This window comes from Mirounga angustirostris, unplaced genomic scaffold (genome assembly GCF_029215605.1).
Source record: "Mirounga angustirostris isolate CCGP_5_RB_7025 unplaced genomic scaffold, mMirAng1.0.hap1 SCAF_4, whole genome shotgun sequence".
Taxonomy (NCBI): domain Eukaryota; kingdom Metazoa; phylum Chordata; class Mammalia; order Carnivora; family Phocidae; genus Mirounga; species Mirounga angustirostris.
In genome coordinates, this window is record NW_026991712.1 from 183,856,004 (window position 1) to 183,876,236 (window position 20,233).

Below are 20,233 nucleotides of genomic sequence, written 5' to 3' on the forward strand. Positions count from 1 at the left end.
GGGTAGCTATTTCCTTCCACGGATTTGCTTGCTGAGTTAATTCCACTGTAAATTATAAACCAGTTTTGATTTTGATGGCCTGGATGGAAAGCTGGCTTCCAGCTCTCCCTGTTGTTGAGGTCGAAGGGAAAAGAGACAGACACACACTCACACACACACACACACACACAATACCAGGCTGAGGGCTCATTGTTCTTCCATACACACATTCATTCTCTCTCTCCCATATTTGGGACTAGGTTTGCACAGACAAACACAGCTCTTTTTGGGAGAGAGGAGAGAAGATGGGGGAAGGGTGGACGCTTTTCTTTTTCAGCTTTCTTTCACCCTTCTCACGTCTGGCATTTTTTTGCAACCTTATAAGAGGCAGAAGAGTATATGGGAAACTAAAGGACACTCAAAAACATGTTCAGAGACTCCCTCTTCTCCACCTCCCTTCTTTCCTTTGAAGCCCTAGTTTCTGCTGCTCTTTTTTGTATATGTAAAGATAAAATCCCTCTTTATATGTCGTGGCCTTATAGTCAGCTTTCCTATTCCTCATTGCCCCTGACTTTGTTGGGGACAGTGATTTGTTCATTGGACTCTTATTGTAGTGAATGTGACCAGAGTCTTTTCTAGGTAGAAGTAGATTGTCTCAATTAAGATGATAAAGATCGTATTTGAGGTTAATATTTAGCAAAGAGTGTCTGTGTGTTTTGACATTTTCGTGATCTGATGGTTGATAATCAGGTATGCTGGCTATTGAGATGTCATTTTTTGTTTTGTAAGTGGGGTTATAAAGAAAGATACGGTTTTCTCTTTCGGGGGCTGGTGTAGAGGTTTCCTTGAATACTGGACAGGGAATAAGCTGAAAGAGTCCACCTGGGTTAAATCCTGCTCTGGGCCAAGGATGGAGGTTGGTGTGAATACTGTGGGTTGCAGAATAGCACCTTCTGCTGGTTAATTGCTTTGCGGGATCCTGATGAAGAGGATGGGGGAGGGGATTAACGGCTGAGGCCTAATGATTTTCTTTTGAACGCAGTTGTAGTGCCTTCCTGCAAATGCCACTTCCCTGAGCTGCTAATGCAGATGTCCTTTGACTGGCACGGATGCATCGAGGCTTTTTACGTTATTGGCTGTGTCTTGACATTAATTTGTTCTATTATCAGAAGTATTTACACGTAGTGACTTCCAGAGACTCTTGAATTGATACTCTTCTTTTATGAGAAACATAGTTTGTCTTGAAATACTAAACAAAATAAAGGGATTTATTTGTGTTCTTGGTGTTGGAAACTGTACGTACACTAGCCGTCTTTAAAAAGTTTTCAGTATCATTAGTAAAAAGTCAAATATACCTACCTTATAGAAATGAAAATCCTAGCCCCGGACCCAAGGGGTTTTCTTCTGGGTTTTCATGGGGGTGGGGGGATGTGGGGGGGGGAGAGGAACTCACTAAAATCAGTAATTTTGCAGATGTAGAAGTATTGCTTTCAACTGTCATATAAACAGATGAAATTAAATCTGATAGGACGACTTATTCTATGGATTAGATTAAAAAAACAAACAACAGAGGCAAGAGAAAATGTGAGATGGATGTGTACACAGATTAACACAGAGGGCCAAATTCCTGCTCAAAAGACTTCTAATCCAAAGTGTAGTTTCAGAGATAATCTGTTTGATAAATGCCTGGAAGGTTTTTTTTTTTTTTTTTAATCACACATACTATCCCATCTCTATTGTTTTAATGGAGTGAACTGTTGGAGAGGTTTGCAGAGGCAAGGGGAACTCAGCATAGAATAAACATCTTCTGTTTCAGACTGGCTACTCTAAGGAATGGGATTTCTGATTCACTTTACTTTCAAAACTTAGAGTGTAACCCGTAAAGTTGTGTACCTTTTACAATGAAATGTGAACAGTTCAAATGTATTATTTATTCAGTAGGAGTAGAGTTTAGTAATTTCAATGCAGTATATTCTCTGTCAGTGTTTTGTTGCAAGGTAACTAGAGTAACTGAGAACCGGTTCACAACAAAAAGGTAATCCAAATCAAGAAATAAATGTACCAGTTACTCTTTCAACTTTGACTTAGTGGTCAGTCAAAACGTTTTTAAAAAGTAGGACAGAATCACTGTCAGGTCCTGCAACAATTATATGTACTATTGCACAAAAATATGCCAGGTGCTGTCAACACACACACACACACACACACACACACACACAAAAGAATATGACCTGTGCCCTTCTACCAGTGTATGTATGGATTTAGTAAGCACCCATTACTTTTAAAATTAAGTTTTGAATCTTTAACATCTTGTTCAAATCCCAGTAATCAAAAAAACATTTAAGTAGTAAAGTAAGTTGTATATACGGAGTTCTTCTGGGAATTCTGTGCTTTCCAACTAACTGCTTTTGGCAGCTGCTTTTGCAGTTGATTTAAAGGTTAAGATAGCAGAAAATTCAGATGTTTAGAGTCATTAGTGTAACATAGCTGTGAACTTCATTACACACACACACACACACCCTGAAACAGTACACTTATTGTTTTACGTAATCACTCTCTGATAACACTGTGCTCTAGCTGATCATAGAGTTTTTCAACAACTAGGAATTCCTCTTGAATCATGTTTAAGTGATTGTTAATTATTATTTGTATCTTCGTAGTTATTCCAAATTTGTAGCTTTGCTTGTCTTGTTTAAGTGTGATTTTGGTGAGCCTGTTGGCTTTTGCTTGGTTTCTTGTCTAACAGTTCTGATGTTTTTTAAAATAATGAGGAAAAATGAGCATTTATTTGTCAGAAAATGGTTAAGACTGCGTAAGCCATTTTGATGAATATTTGACCACAAATAACTCAAACATGCTCAAATCCTAAATATATTTACTATGTACTATGAGGTTTTGGTTCGAATTGTGATTTGTATGATTAAGTTGTTGGTGTGCCAAGTAATGTAGGATATGCCATGTGTCTGTATATTAGGTAACTAGGTCAGATAGGACTGCTAATATAAGAGGTTTTTTGGTAAAGTGACCTGTTTGTGTCAGTGTAAAATTGTTTTCATTTGGTAAAATTTGCCAGTGTATCAGCAACCATAAGCAATATGTTTAATTGTGAAGTATTTCCTTATATGGTTATGTTACAAAATGATATGACCTCTAATTCATAGGCCACTTGGTATTTGAGGAATCCTCACAGCGTATTTGTCTTGGGCTTTTGCATCAGAAGTTGAAGTTATAGGCCATGCCCTAATTTAAAACTAGTTATTCATATGATTTGTAAAGGTTTGGTTAGGCTTATTTAGTTGCAAGGAACAGAAAGTCTTGAAGTTGTTTCACATATTGGAGAAAAGGGGAACAGAAATGGAAACCTAGAGAGTCAGGCCTCACAGAACAAGAACCCCAGGTTCTGACAGGCCTCATAGATGCTGGAATACTGTTTGGGATAAGGATCCTGCCCAGCTTTAGTGACTCTCAGATTACCTTGTTGCCTCCTCAGCAGGAAGGGTTTGTTGAGACATACCCTAGTGCCAGGGCTGTGTATGGTTGTGCAGGCTCTGTGTAGCATAAGGACACCACTCTGAAAGGGACAGTATTGACATTGTGGGCCTGCACTAACCTGAAAGAGAGCTTGTGAGCAAGCCTGGCCATGCCGCATCTCCAGACAGAATCTTAGAGCAGGAGGGGAGAGCCCCTCCTACAAAAACCTATTCTAGCACACATGGCCACACACATAGCAGAGCATGCATATACACATTCCTTGACATCTATACAGTTCACCAGGCTCCCAGAGGTCTGATTCCTGACCCCCTTCTGGGGGTGGGGAGCAGGGTGAGTGGACTGGTGGTGGCACTTAATGTATGTGGGGTAAATAAATTTGGGGGGGTATGAGCAGGTGAGAATGTGGGCATGTGTCTGCATGTATGTATTCAGAGCAGCTGCCTGGGAACGCTCTGGAAACCTTTCCCTCCCTGGACAGAACCTGATTGCACTGGGGAGATGTATCCATGTTACAGCAATTTTGCTTAATTCCTTTTTTTTTTAAATAAAGATTTTATTTATTTATTTGACAGAGATAGAGAGCACAAGCAGGCAGAGCGGCAGGCAAAGGGAGAGGGAGAAGCAGGCTCCCCGCTGAGCAGGGAGCCTAATGCGGGGTTCGATCCCAGGACCCCGGGATCATGACCCAAGCCGAAGGCAGATGCTTAACTGACTGAGCCACCCAGGCACCCCAGTTTTGCTTGATTCCTAATGAGAAGCAAAGACTGACCACTGATTTAAAAAGATGTTTGTTATATGAAGACATTATTCAGGTGAATTTAAACTAGATGCTCCTTTTTAAATCAGTGCCATTGTTCCCTGCCCTTCATTCCTCTTTCCCTCCCCTCTTCTTTCTTTATGTGTGGGTCACTGAAGTGAATGAAGGGGTGTCATCAGTTTGCGATCCTGCTCTCTCTGGTTGGGTCACCACGTAAAGTTGTTCAGGTTGGATAGTATTATACTAACTTAAATATTTTTTACTGAAGGCAGGTATTCTGCACAAGACTAAACAGACAGGGCTGGTCCACCTAATCCTCTACTATTCACTCAGCTGTTTTATCTCTGGTTTCTTTGTGTCTTTATGCCTCTGCTTCTGCTTCCACTTCCTCTACTAAGGACTCATTATATATTTAATTAACGTTTCCCAAGAGAGAAGATCTGATAGGACTGTTGCTTAAGGGTTTGGAGCCGGACCACTTCTTAAGCTATCTGCCAGCCTCCCAGATGGCAGGGTGCTCACCTTTTCAAGCCAGATCTCATTGAGGTACACAGTAGGAGCTACGGGAATGGGAGGCATTCTGAGCCATGGCCTACGGGAAATTTTTTTCTACTGTTATATCCTATCATGTTTTTCCCATCTTTATTTTTCCTGACATCTGGTATGGCTGTTGTTGCTTTTGATAGCTTATCCAACAGTGTATTTTGCTTTAAGAAACTACATCGTCATAAATGGTAGTCAGTTAAGATTTCTTTTTTAGGTGAGATCATATTATTACATCTGTCTTGTATTTTTCCTGGGAATCTACCCACCTATGTGGTCTGCCTTCCTGCCTACCAAGTCCTTCTTTCCCAAACTGTATTCATGGCACACATTAGTGCTGCGAATATTTTAAGTGTTTTGAGGTCAAGTAAATTTCTTTTTATTACTATTTTTTATTCTTTTTTTAAAAGATTTTATTTGTCAGAGAGAGAGAGTGTGCGTACAAGCAGGGGGAGCGGCAGAGGGAGAAGCAGGCTCCCCACTGAGCAAGGAGCCCGACGCAGAACTCAATCCCAGGACCCTGGCATCATGACTTGAGCTGAAGGCAGATTCTTAACAGACTGAGCCACCCAGGTGTCCCTATTTTTTATTCTTTATTTAAATTCACGTTAGTTAGCAGATACTGTATTATTAGTTTCAGGGGTAGAATTTAGTGATTCATCATTTGCATATAACACCCAGTGCTCATTACATCAGCTGCCCTCCTTAATGCCCATCACCCAGTTATTCCTTCCCCCTACCCTCAAGTAAAATTTATAACGCGCATTAACACCTTAAAGGCTCAGAAATATCCTATAGTTTACAGAGGGGTTTTTTCATTTGTCCATTTGTTTGGTTTGTTGTTTATTTTGTTTTTTTCCTTCCCCAAAGAATAGGTTTGGCCTTCTTATGGGAACTAATATTCTATAGAACAGTTTGAGAGAAACACATGTAAAATTAATCCTTCTTAGTCAAGAGGCTTGTACTTTTCTTCTGAATAATGAAGTAAGTTCTGGTGTTACTTTCACAGCACTTTGCTGTTCTCTACTGTTTTCTTCAAGCAAGTTTTGCACTCCAGTACTTCCAACGGTACAAAATGGCTGCCTTTTCCACCTTATACATGTGTCATTCTAGAGGGGTGTGTGTGTGTGTGTGTGTGTGTTTTAAGTAATCTCTCCACCCAGTGTCGAGTCCAACTCGACCCCAAGATCAAGAGTCACTTGTCCTACTGAATGATCTAGCCAGGGGCCCCATTCTCTAGTTATTTTTTGTTTTTGTTTTTGATTGTTATATCTATAATCCCTCATTCCATCTTTAAATCAGATCACAGTAAAATCAATATTTCTTTTTTTACCCCACTAACCACTAACTATGCTCTTATTCAGAATGTAATCACTTCATTTTTGGACATCTGCAGTGTGTAAGCATTGGCAAGAATCAACAAATATTTAAAAAAACCCCTCAAGTACTTGACTGTAGTTCATTGAGGTAAGCCTTGCAGGCATGTAAAGATGAAGAGAACAGCCTTCTAGAAGTTACTATCTGTACTGGCCATCTATATACACATAATTGTTAGAAGATAAACGTAAGTGTTTTAGAGACACAAAGTGCCATGGGGTTGTATTAGTGATGTATTGCTGCATAAAAAGTTACCTCAAGACTTGGTTACAACACAGTAAATAATTTATTACCTTACAGTTTCTGTGGTCATTCATTTGGGAGCGGCTAGGCTTGAGTGGTTCTGGCTTCAGATCTCTTGAGGTTGCAGTCAAAATGTCAGCTGGACGCAGTCATCTGAAGGCTTGACTGGGGCTGGAAGCTCTGCTTCCACATGGCTCACTCAGTTGGCTGTGGGCAGAAGACCTCTGCAGGAAGCTTCAGTTGCTCTCTGTGTGGGTACCGGAGTGACCTCATGACGTGGCATTTGGCTTCCTCCAGAAGGAGTGATCAAAGAAAGAAAGAGGAAGCAAGGAGGAACCCTCAATGCCTTTTCTTTCTTTTTTTAAGTTAAAACAAAACAAAAGCAATTTATTTTTTTATTTTGCTGGGGGGGGGTAGTAAGCAAGCATGTGCACAAGATGGGGCAGAGGGAGAGGGAGAGAGAATATCAAGCTGACTCCCTGCTGAGCACGGAGCCTGATGCGATGGCAGGGCTTGATTCCACAATACTGAGATCATGACCTGAGCCGAGATCAAGAGTCAGACGCTCAACTGACTGGGCCACGCAGGCACCCCCTCAATGCCTTTTCTGACCTATTCTCAGAAGTTACACACCATCACCTCTATCATATTTTATTCGTTAAAATCAAGTCACTAAGTCCAGTCCATGTGCAAAGGGAAGGAAATTAAGCTCCACCTCTTGAAGGAGGAGTATCAAAAAGTTTGTAGATTTATTTTAAAACCACTACAGGGGGCTACCTGGGTGGCTCAGTTGGTTAAGTGGCTGCCTTCAGCTCAGGTCATGATCTCAGAGTCCTGGGATGGAGCCCTGGGTCGGGCTTCTCCCTCTCCCTCTGCCTCTCCCCTGCTTGTGTTCTCTCTTTCTCTCTCTCTCAAATAAATAAATAAAATCGTAAACCCTCCCCCCCCAAAATAAAACCACTGCAGGGGTTCAAAGGAGAAAAATATAGAAGACTTAAAAAATGTTTTCTCCTTTGTTTAGTTATCCTCAAGTGATGTTTTACTTTAACTAGAGAGTAGTTGCTGGTTCTTAGAGGAGACTGGCATGACCATAACCTTGTGTTATTCATCTTCTCCTTCTGCCTTTGTTCAGGTATCATTTATTCTCTACCTTCTTCCTGTTGTTCTTACATCAGATTTAATCTCTCTCTCTTTTTTTAAAGATTTCTTTACTTATTTGAGAGAGAGAGGTTGGGAGAGGGGCAGAGGGAGAGGGAGAGAAATCCCTAACCCGACTCCCTGGTGAGCGCAGAGCCCAATGCAGGGCTAGATCGCAGGATCCTGAGATCATGACCTGAGCTGAAATCAGAAGTCAGACGCTTTGCCATTTGAGCCACCCAGGCACCCCAGATTTAATCTCTTTCAATTAAAACTATGCTTAGGATACCTGCCTTTTTTTGGTTTGGCCACTCTGATTTTCTACTAATTAAGTACCTTTTCTTTTCAGTTCTTTTACCTTCCTACTTATTTTATCATTTCTTTTTCTTTTCTTTTTCTTTGGGGGGGGTCCATTGAGGCATTTTATTTGCACATGTGTATTATATCCTGAGCAAAAGAATCCCAGGATTTTTGCTCCTGTGTATTTTTGTCTTGCTTCTTCATGGTCCATGATGCCAGCTGTGGTTGTTAGTACAATGAAACAAAACTGGTGGGATGGGAGTAGGTTATTATGCCATCTTTCTAGACCTTTGAGTTGCACATCAGATCTGGGGCTGACCACTCCACACGTGTTTAACCTGCCCGTGAAGTTCACAATAATTTTCCCAGCTCTGTGAACATCAGTGATTTCAAATTCACCGATGTAACCATGCTTCATCATCACAGTTAGAAACGGAACAATGACTTCGGAGCATGGCCTAATAAGAACTTGGCATTTGCCTCTCTTTTCAGCATTGGTGATGCTCTTGAGAGCATCAGCCAGGACATTCATGTGCACCATTATGGCAGCATTGAAAGATGGTGAAAAGACACTCATAGCTTGTGTTAATGTTTATTACATTCATTTATATCTTAATGGTTTTTTTTTTAAAGATTTTGTCAGAGAGCGCGCGCGCACAAGCAGGGGGAGCGGCAGGCAGAGGGAGAAGCAGGCTCCCTGCTGAGCAGGGAGCCTGATGCGGGACTCGATCCCAGGACCCTGGGATCATGACCTGAGCCAAAGGCTCAACTGACTGAGCCACCCAGATGTCCCTATATCTTAATGTTAAATCATGTTCTTTCCATTAGATTGTAAACCCGTTGAAGTCAGAAAGTTTTCCTTTAACTACAGCAGTATATATGCTTATATGTGGAATTAAATGTATTCTAAAAGACAAATTTCATTGTATCTAAGATGCAGTCAGTAGTAAGATACACCATTATTTTATGTACTGCTAAGAATGAAAAAATGCTAACAAACTGTGTAAGATCTGTCTCAGTTCCCATGCTGTACAAATGTAAACATCAAGCATCTTAAAATCATTGAAAGGTAGTCATGTATTTAGGCCATCTTTCTTTTCATAGCTTTATACCCTGGAAAGCATTCCTGAAGATAGATCTTAAAGCAGATTATTTTCAGTCACAGGAGCAGTGCTATAGGTAGTGTTATTGTCTAAAGATTTAGCATGAAAAATTTAGTTATGACCAACAGTTCAATAAAAACAAAAACAGAGATGCTACCATAAACCTATAGTCATTATAGTTAAATTATGTTCTAGTTCCCATAGAGTAGGTATAACTATTAATATATTTTGATTTGTAGTATAGTGTATGTTTTGTGTATATAACATACAAAAATACAACCCTGCTGCATTACCAGTTTGGCCTAAGATGTCAACTTTTAACTATTTTAACTACTTAATATTTAAATATTGCTGTTTTTCATGATTCTGTTTATTAACTTCTCCCTCAGCACCGTTTTTTAGTGTGACCTTGTTCTACCTAGTGTGTCTAGTTTGCAAGTTTATAAATACAGCCCTAATCCCTTTCCTGAGATCCTGATCCATGTTGCCCTCTGTCTCCTTGGATGGCTTTTGGGTACTGAGCCTCAAAATATACCAGTGGTATTTGTCCACTCTTAACCATCATACTTTTTAACAAAGTAGTTAAGAGTTGTAGACTCAATCCCCAGTCTGCTGCTTAATAACTCTGTGACTTTAGGTGAGTTACTTGCCTCTCTGGTCTCAGTTTACTTATCTGTAAAATGGGGGATAATAATAGTACTCATCTTACAAGTTTGTTGGGAGGACCAAAGTAATTAATACATACAAGATGCTTAAAATGTTTCTGGTAAATACTAAGTATTCACTAAGTACTAGCTTTTAAAAATTATTTACTGTTATGATTGTCATCTAGAGATCTAGCTTTCTATTATGTTTGCTTTCTTTGTTATCTGCAATACTCAATAACCAGGAGATACGTAGGAGCAGCGGGTCAACTCTACAGGGTTTAAGTAGGTTCTAAGTTACTAACTAAAACTTTCATTGTGTTGTACATGATTAAATACCAAGTGAATGATACAGACCGTAGAGTAATGGTGAGATTTGGGGTGTTAATGAATGATCAGAAGGTCATAGCTTAGTTGTTTCTCTTCCTTGTGGTGTACCTGAAGGAGATTTATATAGGTAGAACATGGCAAGTGGGAAATTCAAAGTATTATTTTATTATTAATTGGGCTTTTGGCCAAAATACCCATGTAGAGCTGTCTAGTATCCTAGGTTGTAGCATGTTGCTTAAACTTGAGGCCTAGGCAAGGGATATCCCTTCCTCCAAAATCCCACTATCTTACTACTCTTAGGCTGACTACTTTACAGAAGACCCAAAGAGAGAGAAATGAGCAAGTGCAAGATAGCAAACCCTCATTATATGTGTCATGTTTAATCTGCATTTGATCTTCAAATTTATAAACAGGTCCAATCAGTGTTTTGGACTCTGACCCACTTAAATTAGTATTCCTTCCTCTTAGAGAGGTTCAAGAAGGTAGGGGATGGGGGAGAGAGTGCAAGGCATCTTGTTTGGTCCAGCTTCTGCTCTTTAGTGAACTTGGTTTAATGGCCTGCGAGGAATATCTAAACATGGTTGGCCATCTGTCTAGCAGCCCTACATTCTGACCTTTTTTAAAGGACATTCCCTGGGAGCTAGGGGGAACTGCAAGGTTTTTTTTAAATTTAAGGATAAGGTTACTCTTTGAGATGAAATTAAGCAGAAATGTTATATGAAAATAAGATTTGTCATTTGGAAAAGTGGCCCACCATTAATGATAGCTGCTATGGCATTTTGGTAATACGCTCATTTTAATTTTGGTAAAGGGAGTATAATCTTTGAGGAATATGATTATATATGATTATGTTAGTAGAGCAGAATTGAAGCCTAATCATATTATACTCAATCTGAAATAAGAACATGGTAGCAGAAGGGATATAATTCACTTGGAGGCTAGAAGAGAGGCATCTGGAGTGTTGCCCTCAGATTCTGCAACCTCAGGTACATTGCTGTCAACTCCAGGAGGGCACTGCTTTGGTCACCTCTGTGTCCTTTGCATCTAGCATGTGAAGAACGTAGCAGGTATTCACTTGTCAAGTGAATGATTGGATAATATTACTGTATAGTTTATTGAGGTTGATGATACAGGAGGTTTGGATTAATCTCCTGACCCCAAAGGATATTCAGGAAGCTGATTTTTGTGCAAATTCTTGATAATAACATTTTTATATCTGACATATAGAAAGACATTTCAGTGCTCCTTAGTTTTTTGAATCATCAAAGTTTTTATTTTAATCCTAGGAAGTTTAAAATATGTATTAGAAATTGTTTAATGAAGTAGTACTTAATAAATACATATAGTACTCTTTCTTAGGTTTGTCTTGTTTTAAGTAGGGTTAGGTATAGCAGTGAGTGGCAGAAACCCAAAATAACAATGGCTTGAACAAGGTAGAAGTTTCCTTTCTTTCATGTAAAGCATGGACAACCCTGAGCTAGTATAGTACCTTCAAGCTCATTAGGAGTCCCAGCCTTCTCCTTTTAGTCAAAGAGCATCTTTAGTTCTTCTGGTCAGTTCTGCATTCTCACCAGGGGGAGGAGGAGGGGGCAAAAGCTGCGTACATCCCCAACCTGTGAGGATACTTTTCAGAAGTTACACACATCACTTCTGCTCTGTCCCTTTAATTATAACCAAATCACTAGGCCACAGATAGCTGCAAGGGAAGCTGAAAATGTAGTCTTTCCTGGAGATGGCTGTGTGCCTAGTCAAAAGAAATCGGAGATTCTGTTGGTTTGGAAGAAGGGAAGACTCCCTGTTGCAGGACTGCTGGCCCTCTGACCAAAATCCCAATGGATAATGTGGTATTAACGCATTGGGTAATTGCCTTTCAGTATTTTTTATGATACCATCTGGCTGGGGTACCTGGCTGGCTTGGTCAGTAGAGCATGTGACTCTTGATCTCGGGGTTGTGAGTTTGAGCCCCATCTTGGGTATAGAGATTACTTAAACATAAAATCTTAAAAAAAAAAAAAAAAAAAAAAAGAATAGGGGCGCCTGAGTGGCTCAGTCGTTAAGCATCTGCCTTCGGCTCAAGTCATGATCCCAGGGTCCTGGATCAAGCCCTGCATCGGGCTCCCTGCTCCGCGGGAAGCCTGCTTCTCCCTCTCCCACTCCCCCTGCTTGTGTTCCTTCTCTCGCTGTGTCTCTCTCTGTCAAAACAAAATAAAATCTTAAAAAAAAAAAAAAGGAATACTGTATTACAGTGGGTTCAGTATTCAGTATAGAATTTTAACTAAACTTTTCTAAAATTTAAATTCAGTTAGCCAACTTACAGTATATCATTAGTTTCAGATGTAGTGTTCAATAATTTCTCAGTTTCGTATAACACCCAGTGCTCGTCACATCACGTGCCCTGCTTAATGCCTATCACCCAATTACCCCATCCGCCCCCCCACTCCCCTCTAGCAACCCTCAGTTTGTTTCCTATAGTTAAGGGTCTCTCGTGTTTTTTCTCCTTCTCTGATGACTTCCCATTCTGTTTTCCCTCCTTTTAAACTTTTTTTGAGCTAATGATGGCTTCAGATTTTTATTGCTAGGTAAGTTTTCTTTTTTTTTAAGATTTTATTTATTTATTTTTGAGAGAGAGAGAGAGAGAGAGCGCACATGAGTGGGGAGCCTGATGTGGGACTTGATCCCAGGACCCTGGGATCACGACCCAAACTGAGGGCAGTTGCTTAACCGACTGAGCCACCCTGGTGCCTGCTAGGTAAATTTTCTAATAAGACAACTGACTTCCTTCTTATTTGAACATTCTGATCTTTGTAGCATAATCTGCCATGTATTTTTTTAATGTGATTCTTTATTGTAGGAATAATGACTGAAATTTCCTAAGTTTTTATACACTAAATATGATTAAAGACCTCTTAGAAACATTTAATTCCTGCCATTTATAAATTAGAAAAAATGTGCATTTTGTTGCTATTATGATACTGAGAAATGCTTTTATTTTTTTTAAAGATTTTATTTATTTATATGACAGAGAGAGACAGCGAGAACAGGAACACAAGCAAGGGGAGTGGGAGAGGGAGAAGCAGGCTTCCCACAGAGCAGGGAGCCCGATGTGGGACTTGATCCCAGGACCCTGGGATCATGACCCGAGCCGAAGGCAGACGCTTAACGACTGAACCACCCAGGCGCCCGAGAAATGCTTTTATTAATACTTTACTAATATTCCTTAAGATATCTAGCTTTACAAAACATCTACATTCTTTTTTTTTTTTTTAAAGATTTTATTTATTTATTTGACAGAGAGAGACACAGTGAGAGAGGGAACACAAGCAGGGGGAGTGGGAGAGGGAGAAGCAGGCTTCTTGCCGAACAGGGAGCCCAATGCAGGGCTCTATCCCAGGACCCTGGAACCATGACCTGAGTCGAAGGCAGACGCTTAACGACTGAGCCACCCAGGCGCCCCAAAACATCTACATTCTTTTTAAATATTTTATTTGTAATGACTTAGCACCTTTTTCATAGCATAGTGAGAATTTAAGAGTCTTTACAGAATCCTTAAGCAGGCTTTACACTATGAAAAACCTTGAATAACTTGGTTGATAAGTATGCTTGAAAAGAGTCTGTACTTTTTCTGATCGTGAACAGCAACTTTTCTTCCCAGAGCTCAGGGTGACTTTAGTTTTGCAAGTAGGAGGACACGGTTTATCTTTTCATCTGTTGGTTGTCATATTTTATTTGCCCCAGCATGCAAGTACACTGTATGCAATTGTGTGATTGTCATAAATAAGTTTCTTTTAAAAAAATTATTTATTTATTTGATAGCACAAGCAGGAGGAGTAGCAGAGAGAGAGGGAGAAGCAGGCTCCCCACCAAGCAGGGAGCCTGACATGGGGCTCGATCCCAGGACCTTGGGATCATGATCTGAAGCCGAAGGCAGACACTTAACCGACTGAGCCACCCAGATGCCCCCATAAATAAGTTTACTTTTTAAATGCTGTTTACAAATATTTTTGGTACCTTAGACCCATAGTTAGGAATGTATTATAAAGTTGTGTCTAAGGACTATTTGAAACCCTGTGTAAGAAATTGATGCTAGTGATTGCCTTTTTAAAAAAATTATTTATTTATTTCAGAGAGGGAGGGAAGGGAGGGAGAGAGTGGCAGAGGACGACCCTGAGATCATGACCCCGAGATCATGACCCCGGTGAAAACCAAGAGTCTGAAGCTCAACCCACTGAGCCACCCAGGCGCCCCCTAGTGATTGCCTTTTAAGGAGGCATACTAGGGCACTGGGGAGGGGGCTAGAGAGGAATCCTTAACCTTTCATTCTCCTACTGTTTGTTTGTGGTACATAGCTATTACCTAATTAAAATAAATAGGAAGGGGCGCCTGGGTGGCTCAGTTGGTTAAGCGGCTGCCTTCAGCTCGGGTCATGGTCCCAGGGTCCCGGGATCGAGCCCCGCATCGGGCTCCTTGCTCAGCGGAGAGCCTACTTCTCCCTCTCCCTCTGCCTGCCTCTCTGCCTACTTGTGCTCTCTCTCTCTGTCAAATAAATAAATAAAATCTTAAAAAAAAAATAAATAGGAAAAACCTGTGCTTTTTATTTTTAGACTCTTGCCATTTTCTTAATGCTTTAGTGAAATACCAGTTTAATTTATGTATGAAATGAGGCACACACCGTGACCTAGACACTTAATGTGCCCTTGATGAGTTTTCTCACCAATGGGAATAAGACCTGTACACCGTTGAGTGCTTGACAGAGGGATGTGTTTCAAGAGGGGATGGTCCTGTGGTTTAAGGAAGATAATTAGCTCTGGCTGGGGGCAGTCGGGAAGACTTGGTGTAGCAGGAGGTGTTTGACCTGTGTTTTGAAGGATTGGCAGGATTTGGACATGTGGTAAGTAGCTAAGAGGATTTCAGGCAGGAAATTGCATGGAGCAAAGGCACCCAGGCTGGAAAGATGGGAAATGGGGAGAACTTTGCTGCTTCTGTGATGAGGATTATTAAATGTGTTTTGATTTCCTTTTTTTTTTAATTCTTTTAAAATGTTCTGTAGTAGATGCAGGCATATGTAGTTCTTTCAGCTGAAGTAATTTATATTTGAAGCTGTTGCTGGTAGCTGTTCAGACCAAGTTGTTAAGAGTATTTTGGAGAGGAGTCCTTTGGGCTTTCTCAAAGGAAGAACAGACTGGTTTGGCTGGAACTGTGAAGCACTGGGAAGACAAGTTGGGGTCATAGCATGGGGAGATTTGACACCAGGGGGAGACTTTATTTGAGAGCCTGATTCATTCAAATTACATACAAATTGTAATTATAAAATTAATATATGCTTATTGTAATCACATTCCTACAGTTCAAAAAGAGTAATGCTTATTCCCCCAATATTCTTCCAGACATTTTCTGTATCTACATAAACACATGTGTACACACTATACATACTATTGTGAATTTTGCTTCTTTATTTAATATTTCAAGCATATACTTTTCAAGTCAATACGTGTAATTATACCTCAGGTCTTTTTTTTTAGCAGTTGCATAGTGGGATATTGTGTGGATGTATACTTCAGTTTCCCATTGATGGACACTTAAATTGGTTCTGATTTTTTTTTGATCCTTGTACCTGTACAGCTGTATAGGTATTATCTGTAGTGTAAATTCATAGAATTGGAATTGCTGAATCCATAGGTATGTATATTTAAAGTTTTTTTTTTTTAAAGATTTCATTTATTCATTTGACAGAGATAGCGAGAGCAGGAACACAAGCGGGGGAGTGGGAGAGAGAGAAGCAGGCTTCCCGCGGAGCAGGGAGCCCGATGCGGGGCTCCATCCCAGGACCCTGGGACCATGACCTGAGCCGAAGGCAGACCCTCAACGACTGAGCCACCCAGGCGCCCCTGTTTTTAATTTTTTAAAAAGATTTTATTTATTTGAGAGAGAGATCATGTGCTTGCGCGTGCAAAAGCGGCGGGGGTGGGGTGGGGGGGGTGGGGAGGGGCAGAGGGAGAGGGAGAAGCAGATTCTCCACTGAGCAGGGAGCCCGGCAAGGGGCTTGATCTCAGGTGATCCCAAAGGCAGCTGCTTAACCGCTTAACTGACTGAGCCACCCAGGTGTCCCTGTACATTTTTAATTTTGAAAGCTGTTAATAAATTGCCCTCCCAGATAGGCCAGTGTGCACAAAGAGTGTTTTAGGGTTCAGTTTCTTTATTTTCTCACCAATCCTGGCTATTATGAGAGTTCTTAATCTTTGCTAACCTGATAGGTGAAGAGTGTACAGTATCATTTTAATTTGCATTTTTTCGATTGTAAGTGAAGATGATCTTTTTATATATCAAAATTTAGAATACACATTTTAAAAAATGTTTATATTTATCTCTACATCCAGTGTGGGGCTCGAACTCACGACCCCGAGATCAAGAGTCCCATGCTTTTCCGACTGAGCCCGCTAGGTGCCCTAAAATACACATTTTTCTGGACTCTCAGTAATAGAGTCAGGTGGTTTATATTACATGGAGTATTTCTTTCTTTCCTTTTTTTTTTTTTTTAAGATTTTATTTATTTGAGAGAGAGAATGAGAGAGAGAGAGAGAGCATGAGAGGGGGTGGGTCAGAGGGAGAAGCAGACTCCCTACCAAGCAGGGAGCCCGATGCGGGACTCGATCCTGGGACTCCAGGATCATGACCTGAGCCGAAGGCAGTCGCTTAACCAACTGAGCCACCCAGGCGCCCCACCTTTTTTTTTTTTTTTTTAAAGATTTTATTTATTTATTTGACAGAGAGAGAGACAGTGAGAGAGGGAAAACAAGCAGGGGGAGTGAGAGGGAGAAGCAGGCTCCCCGCCTAGCAGGGAGCCCGATGTGGGGCTCGATCCCAGGACCCTGGGATCATGACCTGAAGCGAAGGCAGACGCTTAATGACTGAGCCACCCAGGCGCCCCTGGAGTACTTCTTTCTAAGTAACATTTATTTATTTAAAAAAAATAACAGCTTAGGGTGCCTGGGTGGCTTAGTTGGTTCAGTGTCTGGCTCTTGATTTCTGCTCAGGTCATGATCCTCAGGGTTGTGAGGTTGAGCCTCGCTGTTGGCTCCATGCTGGGTGTGGAGCCTGCTTAAGCTTTTCTCTCCCTCTCCCTCTTCTCAAAAAAAAAAAAAAGAAAAGAAAAAAAAGAAAAAGCTTTATTGAGATATAACTCACATACCTTAAAGTTTACCCTTTTAAAGTATATACCCTGTGGGTTTTAGTCATTTATTTTAAAATTGAGTGCCAGCCATTGCTTTATTGTTTGTAGTGAATAACAAACTGAACTTGAGGTCTTCTCTTTCTTTCCGGACTCATCAGCATATTAGGCTCAAAATATGAAACGGGAAATGCAACTTATGCTGTTATTTTTCTAGTCTGTAGGTCTCTCTTTTTGGGAGTGCAGTTGTGCTAGTTGGGTTCTGACATGGAATTATGCATGACAACTGCTTTGGAATCTCAGTGCTGTGGTACTGGATGGGGAGTGATTTCTTTTAAATAAGTCGTAGTTGAAACTGATTTCCAACTGTTAGAGGTGATAAGATTTTCGACTTTTTCTGAAAAGTCTGACATGAAAAAAGCTTCTGAGGTAAAAAGATTTTTAAAATACGGTAAGTGCTTAAAATTAGTAAGTCAGGTTTTTTTTTAGGTAGGCGATTCAACTTCTTTGAAGTTACTATGATAATTTTTTATTTCAGAGATTTCTTAACATCTAACGAGTGTATGTATGTGTGTTTTTGATATGATGATGACATTGTTTTACATTAAGAACAGTAATGATCTGAAAAACAAAAAACGGTGATCTGGCCTGTGTGTGTTCCTGGTTACAATCCACACAGACATTTTAGTGTGGAGAAAAGCATACTGGTAATTTGTTAGACTGAGTTTTTAGAGTAAACATTTTCTGTCTTATAGTTTGGCTCCCATCTAATAGTCCAAGGACTCCTATAGAATAGTGGCCCTTGTTATTGGCCAAGTCTGGGACCCTCATCTGTATGGTTGTTCCACTTGGGAAAAGATGTCAACATAGGCTCATGGTAGATGGTTTTTTATTGATTTTGATAGAATTAAATCTATCATTCTTTTCTTTTGATTTTATAAAGTCATACTATAAACATTTATTTTCCTGTTCTTCTTCTTAGTAAAATATACTTAAAATTGTGATTCTCTGCATTTTAACTCTCCCCATTTTCCATTATTTCTTCATCTTTTTATGCTTCCTCTGTTTGGAAAGTTATTTTTGATTAGTTTGGTTTTAGTCCTTTAAATTAAAATGTCTCCTCTTTTTCCCCCTTAACATCTCTTTTCTTGTTACTAATTTTTTCATGTTTTACAATTTTTCCCTACTGTAAAGTCCCTTGGCCTTTGGGTTGCAGCCTTGATTAAAGTGGATTTTTTCTTGGGCTTTTAATTAGATTTTCTTTTTCTTTAGCTCTTCATATGGAGATTGATGCTGACTGACACTTGGGTCAGTGGCATGATTACTTAGGATGAGACTAATGTGTGAACATTGAGTGGCTCGAACATAGCATTTAGCTTAGTTTGTGGGCGTTTCCATTTCCACTAAAAAAAAAAATTAAAAAAAAATGAAATTCTTGGGTAATATGTGCATTTGAATCAATGTGAGATATTGAGAACTGGGTGACCTGTGGGAAACAGTGTATATAACTCCAGAAATAATGTTTTGCTCAGAGATAGGATGTTGATTTGATAGGAGCGAGTAACTGGGCCTTTTAAACACACTGTGTATGTGCTGTGTCATTCATGATTTTTCTTGCTTCACCAAAAAGTCCTGAACCATGATAGCCTATGAGCATTATAAATAAGCTGGATGTATGTCTTCTATTTAGTATGAGAAGACCTGCACCACGATTCTGCCTGTGCTGTGGGCTCAACATATGATGAAGTGCCCTGCCTCCCTAGCTGTCAAATGGCGACTGTAGTACATACATGAAAGGAAAAAATAGATAAGGAAATACTTTGAGAATATAAACGTACCCTATAAATGTGAAGTACTTTAGTTTTCCTTTTCTCTCCCAGGAACTCAGGGCTATTGTGGCTCACAATCTTGCCTTTGTCTAGCAATATTTATTCTCTGTAATGTTACCTAGAGAAGTCCACTGTCATCTTGATGTTTTTCTTATAACAACATTAAATGCAGATATATTTGTTCCAAAAAAAATTTTTTTTTTAAAAGATCTATTTATTTATTTGAGAGAGCGAGAGTACATGAGAGGGGGGAGGGTCAGAGGGAGAAGCAGGCTCCTTGCTGAGCAGGGAGCCCGATGCGGGACTCGATCCAGGGACTCCAGGATCATGACCTGAGTCGAAGGCAGTTGCTTAACCAACTGAGCCACCCAGGCGCCCCTGTTCCAAATATTTTTATGCAGGTACTAATAACTGCCCAGTAAGTCTTCAGCTGCAGTAGAGAACTCTTGTTTGTGTTTTGTCCTAAAATAAATATTTTGTTTCATTTTATGAGGAGACATCAGAAAGACATTTTATGAGTGTGATAATGCATTACCTTTTTTAACAAACTCAGCAATTTTTTATATCCCAGAAATCTGTAAATGTACTTTTTTTTGTGGTAAAACAATGGGGATAGCATCAATAGGTTATTTGAGTTAGGAATGGGAGCAGGTATCCGTTTTTCCTGCCACCTCGATCACAGGCCCAGGAACTTACATTTTTATTTATTTATGTATTTATTTTTATTTTATTTATTTATTTTTTCAAATATTTTATTCATTTATTTGACAGAGAGAGAGACAAACAGGGGGAGCAGCAGACAGAGGGAGAGGGAGAAACAGGCTCCCTGCTGAGCAGAGAGCCCAACGTGGGGCTCAGTCCCAGGACCCTGGGATCATGACCTGAGCCGAAGGCAGACGCTTAACTGACTGAGCCACCCAGGTGCCCCTGTGTATTTATTTTTAAAAGATTTATTTATCAATTTATTTTAGAGAGAGAGAGTAGGAGTGGGAGGGGCAGAGGGAGAGGGAGAGAGAATCTTAAGTAGACTCTGCCCCGAGCCTGGAGCCTGCTGCAGGATCTAATCCCATTACCTTAGCCAAAACCAAGAGTTGGACGCCCAACCAACTGTGCCACGCAGGCGCCCATGTTTATTATTTTTTCAAATATTTATTTATTTATCTAAGTAATCTCTACCCCCCGTGTGGAGCTTGAACTCACAACCCTGAGATCAGGAGTCACATGCTTTTCTGACAGAGCCAGGCTGGCGCCCCAGACCCAGGAACTTTTAATATAAAGATACAGAAAAAGCTAGAGTTAGCTTGTAGCCCTTGGCATGATATAAGAGGCCATTT

The 20,233-nt window shown here is 40.2% G+C and overlaps 2 protein-coding genes across 5 annotated transcripts in view; one reads left to right on the forward strand and one right to left on the reverse strand.

Annotated features, from left to right (window-relative positions):
• The window catches only part of RERE (arginine-glutamic acid dipeptide repeats), a 427,124-nt gene that overhangs the window by 1,685 nt on the left and 405,206 nt on the right, over positions 1-20,233 (forward strand). The window lies entirely within an intron of this gene.
• LOC135364046 (small ribosomal subunit protein uS8-like) lies at positions 7,857-8,372 on the reverse strand. The gene has a single exon (XM_064587568.1). It carries the CDS (start codon positions 8,367-8,369, stop codon positions 7,857-7,859), a length of 513 nt encoding a protein of 170 aa, XP_064443638.1. The 5' UTR covers positions 8,370-8,372.